At 41.5% G+C, this 6000-nt stretch overlaps 2 protein-coding genes across 2 annotated transcripts; one reads left to right on the forward strand and one right to left on the reverse strand.

Annotated features, from left to right (window-relative positions):
* Window positions 1–1418: 1418 nt before the first annotated feature.
* Window positions 1419–1869, forward strand: SS1G_13593 (predicted protein; the record flags this gene model as incomplete). The annotated part of the gene is made up of 2 exons (XM_001585304.1): window positions 1419–1513; window positions 1599–1869. The coding sequence occupies 2 exons, from the start codon at window positions 1419–1421 to the stop codon at window positions 1867–1869; spliced, it is 366 nt and encodes a 121-aa protein (XP_001585354.1).
* Window positions 1870–2532: 663 nt separating this feature from the next.
* On the reverse strand, window positions 2533–4944 carry SS1G_13594 (hypothetical protein; the record flags this gene model as incomplete). Its single annotated transcript, XM_001585305.1, has 2 exons — window positions 2533–4675; window positions 4727–4944. The coding sequence occupies 2 exons, from the start codon at window positions 4942–4944 to the stop codon at window positions 2533–2535; spliced, it is 2361 nt and encodes a 786-aa protein (XP_001585355.1).
* Window positions 4945–6000: the final 1056 nt, after the last annotated feature.

Genomic DNA, 6000 nt, shown 5'->3' on the forward strand with positions numbered 1-6000 from the left:
TTTATGTATGATATATGGACAAACTAGATGTGGAGAACTTCGTATTCATGTGTTTTAGACGTTCGAGAACCGTTCTAGAAAATAAGATTTATATTGATAAGGTTACTATACATTTCACAATGTAATTTCATATACGTACTTAGGTATCCATACATACATACATGAAGAGTGATTCAGAGAGGGGTAAGTGGCGGTAGCTAAGGTACAGATACGGGTACAGTGGCACCAGCAAGGACCAAAACGCCCTACGTACGCCCTACGTACGCCCTAGGCCTTAAAATATCACGAACCAATCTCTTCACCAACCATCCAAACCAAAGATTTGGTACAAAAACTCCCATGATCAATTAATCATCACGAAGGCGTATATACATATCACCATCCATACCAAACTTCAAGTCATCCCCATCCTCCCACTAGTAAATTACGTAATTATTCTCGTCTTGTCTCCGATTCCAAATTCATATTCTGTCCTGTGTAGCTTTATAGCCAAGAACTACTCGTAATGTTAAGTTACATCTTATTACATCTCATTACACAAATATATCCGACGGAGTAACTCTCAACCCCGGATTTTGATATTATCATGCCATGCCGTGCTTTTTTCTTTTCATCAGGGGATATCTTATCCATCTAGCGATACACGTGTCAATTCATCTACACTACACCATACACACTCCCCTTCCTATACGCCCAATGTGCAGCTGAAGAAAGTAAAGAATCCTCTAATCTAATTTCTTTAGCTCCGGACCCTGAAATTCCTTGCTCATTCACTCAAAATGCCGATATCACTCAATACAACAATATAGCACAACACATCACACATCTTATCCAAATACTTCAAGACACATACATACATACATACATAAATACATACGCCATTAGCTAAGAAATAAGAACAACAGCTATTCACCGAGGAAATTCTAGCCAATTCTTTCCTTTCGGGCAGGATTTGCCTCCATGTATGTATACTGTACTTTTGGGATGGAAAGATCGCCGTTGTGCGACGAACTACAAATTATTGGAGGGCTTGCCTGCATTATGACATATGTATATATACTTAGGTGTATGTTGTACAGAGTACTGAACTCGATATATTTTGAATGAGATGGTATGATTTGAATGGAAGGAAGGAAGGAAGGAAGATCTTTGTAATCTTTGTGATAGGTGGTATTATATTATATATATCTATGTACCTGCCTAGTGGTGTTATTTTTATTTTTCTTTTTGAATATCTTATTATACCTAGGTATATATTGAATCATTTTGCAAAATTGGAGATTAAGGTTCATTATTAATTGAATCCGATTTTCTTCTAGTTACTCATCCTATTGGTCTTGATATCGGATATTCTAGTATATATTCATTCATATGCACATACATATTCAAGGAAACAAGCCCGAATACTCCAATACACCATGGCAAAATCCTCATCTCCATATCCCTCTCCACCCTCGTCGACATCTAAAACAAAGTCCCACCCACACCACCCACCCTCATCCTCATACTCAAGGTACTTCCCCCCCCCCCCCCTCCCTCTTCCTCCCCCACCCCCAACACAAACCTAACTAACACCCCTCCCCCTCCTCCCTCCTCAGCACCCACAAAATCCTCACGACACTCCTCTTCCCCACAACACAAAAACATCATACGATTGGACGGGGTACACCAGGTCAAGGTATTACACCTTGGATGAATAGTGGGAGATTTACGGATTTTGGGGGGGAGAAGGGGGAAATTGGATCAGGTGGATCCGGAGAGTTTGACGAGTTTTTGTTGAGTGGGAGGGGGTTTGTGGGTGGGTTGCGTGAGAGTTGTGTGAGGGTTGAGGGATGGGGAGGAGAAGGGAGGGAGTGGGAATGGGAGTAAGATCTGGACAGCTTTAGGATTTGAATTGGGAGCTTGTTGGTTAGGGTGGGAGTTGGAGTTAAAGGGGTATAGTTGGGGGTGTAGGATGGGCAGGAGATAGTAGGGGGAATTCGAAGTAAAGGAAAAGAGGGAAAAGACCCTAGGAAGAAAGTATATGTAACGATATCGATTCAGTAAAGGAAGGGATTTAGAAGTGAATCAAAAATCTCATTTAAAGAAAAATAAAAATAATTGAATCCGGAAATATCATTATAGTTTTATAAATTCTAAAATAAAACTTTTTTACATTCTCATCTCATCTGTTTTTTATTACTATTTCTTTTTTTATATTTTAAAAAGTTTCCAGAGACATAATACTTTAAATTTTAAGTTTTAATTTTTAGATAATAAATAAATAAATATTTTTTGTTTTGCAAAATTGAGGATGCAGATAAATGAATCAAAGATGTGAAATAGATAAAAGTTTAATATAACTATCCGTGTGTTCTAAAATGGATTTATAGTTTCAGTAAAAGTTATAAGATTAGATTTTCGGTACAAAAGGGTGGAATATTTGATAGTGAATTAGTCAATCAATCAATTGGAATCCTAACTAACTAACCAACTAAAATCGAATCAATACCCATTCATCCAGTTAAAACCCTCACCTCCAACCCCCAACCCCTACAAAAGTGCATCATCCCCCCTATCCCCATGAATCTTCGCCTTCAACATCTCACTCTGTCCCGCTACCTCCTCACTCCCAACCGTAGCCAAATATCTCTTAAAATTATCACTCATCTCGACCACCTTCTCAAAATGATCCTGTCTCAACTCCACCTCCAATTTCCCCTCCCCATCCTTCCCCTCCGCATCCTTCCCACCCTTCCCCCTCTTACTCTCCGCCTCATACTCCGCCAACGCCACAGCCGTCTGAAATGCATTCCGAATCTCCCTCCCATTCCACTCAATATCCTCCAACACATCATCAGAAAGAATATACCGTTTCGCCGCACTCTTAATCGTAATTTCATCCGCACGTTCCCGTTCCAACTTCTGGAAAAATTGCAACCAGATTCTTTTCCTACCTTCGCTATCAAGAGGTCGATATCCAATATACACATGAATACGACTAAAGAACGCGGGATCAAAATGTCCCACCCGATTCGTCGTCAGGAATAATATTCCCCGGTAATATTCCATGGCGCGGAGAAAGACGGATACGAGTCCATTGCGTGTTAGTTCGGAAACTTCTCGTCGCTCGAGATATACATCCGCTTCGTCGATTAACATTACGGCGCCCCAGATCTCGGCGAGTTTGAACCATTTACTGAGGGATTCTTCGACGCGGAATTCGTCGGTGCCGATGTCCCCGCAGGTGAGGGATAGCAGCGGGCGTGATGTGAATTCCGCGACGCATTCTGCCGTGTAGGTTTTTCCTGCACCGGGGGGACCGTGCAATAGGAAGATTTGTCCTTCGCCTTTGTTGGGGATAGGATCTGCCGACCAGGTCATCTCGCTCTTGCCGGCTTTTTTGGATGATGTATATTTATGTACGAGTGCTTTGATCATTTCCTGTTTTTCGTTTGGGAGGACTAGATTCTCGATGGCGGAAGTGTAGAATTTAGGTGGTTGACAGCAATCGACATCCAGAGCTTGCCATTTCTTAGACTTGAGATCGAAACCCATGATGCGACGAGGACAGAGGAAGTACTTGTGACGAGAAACATTTCCATTTGCGTCGGTTACGGCAAGGGAAGGAGTTTCCCGAGGTTCAATGTTCTCATATTTACCCCAGCGTGTATTGGCAGATGCAGCAAGACGCTTGGAGGTACAATCTGAACAGCTGCAATTATAGTGCAAGTCTGCCAAGATACCCGAATCATCATCATCGATACCGAGAACAGGAGCTGGATGTTTCTGTGTTTCCTGCCAGTCGGCGTATGTGTAAAATGCGCTCTGATCAACTACCACACGACCTTCGTGGAATCGTTTCGGCTTTTGCTCAACCGGCATGCTGAATCCTCTGTAATCCATTTGTTTTCCCATCAACATACTGTAGAATTTCTCACCACGATCTTCAAGTTGTGTTCGTGGAGAGAGGATGGGATTTCTATCAATGTAATGGGCAGGAACGACTTTCAACGACGTAATCTCGCGCTCGCCTTCAAAAGGTGCAATAGTCACTTCGTGAGATCGGCGTCCCACGAACCGGCCATCGAAATCCAGATACCACATTTTGATCTTGAGAGGAGATGGCTGACCAGGTCTAGTATTCTCAGTCGAATTTTCACAACCCTGAAGAACGAAACCAGCGCGTTGTTCGTCAAATTGCGCGTAAACATCCATTCCAGGCTTGAAAAGCATCCATAACATCTCGAATGTTACGACGGGATTTGCTCTCGCATGTCTGTCATCCTCCAACTTTAACTTCTCTTCAAAGTTATCCTCGAGATACTTTTGAAGAACACTGATATGGTGAGCAGCTTCTGCATCATCACATTTCTCTTTGTATTCTTGAAGTTCCTTTCGGTAGTGAACAAGAATACCATAAGGTTCCTTGATCGAAATGGTGTCTCCGAGTAAAGATTGACCGGGGTAATATTCGACCAGAGATCTCAAGGCCTTCATGATATGTGGAGAATGAATGATAAGTTCTTTCTCTTCCATAGATCGTTCATCAAAGTCATTCTCATCTTTCATCTCTGACGATATCACATTTTCATCTTCCTTCTCCTTCTTTCCTTTCTTCTTGCCATAGATAGTAGGGAACCAAATAGTGACACTATATAGGACTTCTAGGATAGGTATTTCCGAATCACGATATCTTGAAGATGTTAGTATTTGGTTAGGAAAAGAGTGATGGTGATCAACTTACGTGGTCTTCTTCAATTTATATGGTGCTGCCAACTCTTTGGTTCCTTTGATTTCACCACCTACATCCTTATATTGGACTTTGTATAGAATTTCTGGACATTTGATATCTTCATCCTTGCCGGCATCATTAGATGCTTGTGTGGGAGTGGTGACATCTTTTTCAGCTTTGACGACGACATATTGTTCGCCGTCTTTACTCGCGGTCTCGTTGGCATGCATGATTGAGGATGTGGTGAAGAAAGAAGAAGTGATGATTTTGGTAAGAGGAAGAAGAGGATGAAGGAGGGAAAAAAGGATAAGAAAAGGTATGAAGATTTAGAACAAACGAGTACCAGAAAGAGGAATATAAATATTCCAACATAGACGACTCAAGAAACGAAGATATAGAAACTTTGCGGAATTTTAATCACATTTGTGGAGTACAACTGGCAATAGCATAGGCAGCACTCGCCGCAGCAGTCAGCCCGCAGATCAACACGACACGAAACCTCTCCCATTCGTTAGAGATAGCAATACATAGCCAATATATTCTAACAATCCTATCCAGCATGGAATCCTTTGACTCACCGTGTTGTAGATGCATACTCTAGAGTCTGGGCAGAAGATGAAGATTTGGATTATCAGGATGATATTGAGGTACTTTGTGGAGGGCCTCTGTATATGCAATTAGTAGCCCTAGATACTTGTTGTGATGTTTTGATTGGTTGAAACTTGTTTGGCGAGATGGATTGGTGGATATGTAGCTGGGATCCCCGCCATATTTCTCCCAGCTGAATATTTACGTGGGGTACATACTATGATACCAAGCACTTGTACAGAGTAAGGTTATGTGGCTCCAAATCCTTCATGATGAATGAGTACATCGGGTCAGTGGTAGGTAGAATTACGAGGAGAAACAGCGGCTGTTAAACCTTGGGTAATGTACTAGGTATGTGTATCAGTATGAACCAAAGAAAGAAACATCCATCACCTTTCAACTGCAACAAGTGAATGAAATGATACTCGTATATATAAACTCTTTCTTAGGAACACCTACTCGAGTAATTATAATCACATCAAACAATTCATCCATCATCCGAAAAGCCATTCAATTCTTCCTTATCCTTTCATTTTTATCATTTTCATTCTTTGAAGATAACTCAATAGACAATAAACACACCTCTCTCTCCCTCTCTCTTATAAATGCCTACCTACCTACCTACCTACCTACCTACCTGCCTACCTACCCACTCTGCTACTCTGTTCTTACTATATCAACAACAAAACGAAACAAAT

Source organism: Sclerotinia sclerotiorum, genomic scaffold, assembly GCF_000146945.2.
Source record: "Sclerotinia sclerotiorum 1980 UF-70 scaffold_26 genomic scaffold, whole genome shotgun sequence".
NCBI lineage: Eukaryota > Fungi > Ascomycota > Leotiomycetes > Helotiales > Sclerotiniaceae > Sclerotinia > Sclerotinia sclerotiorum.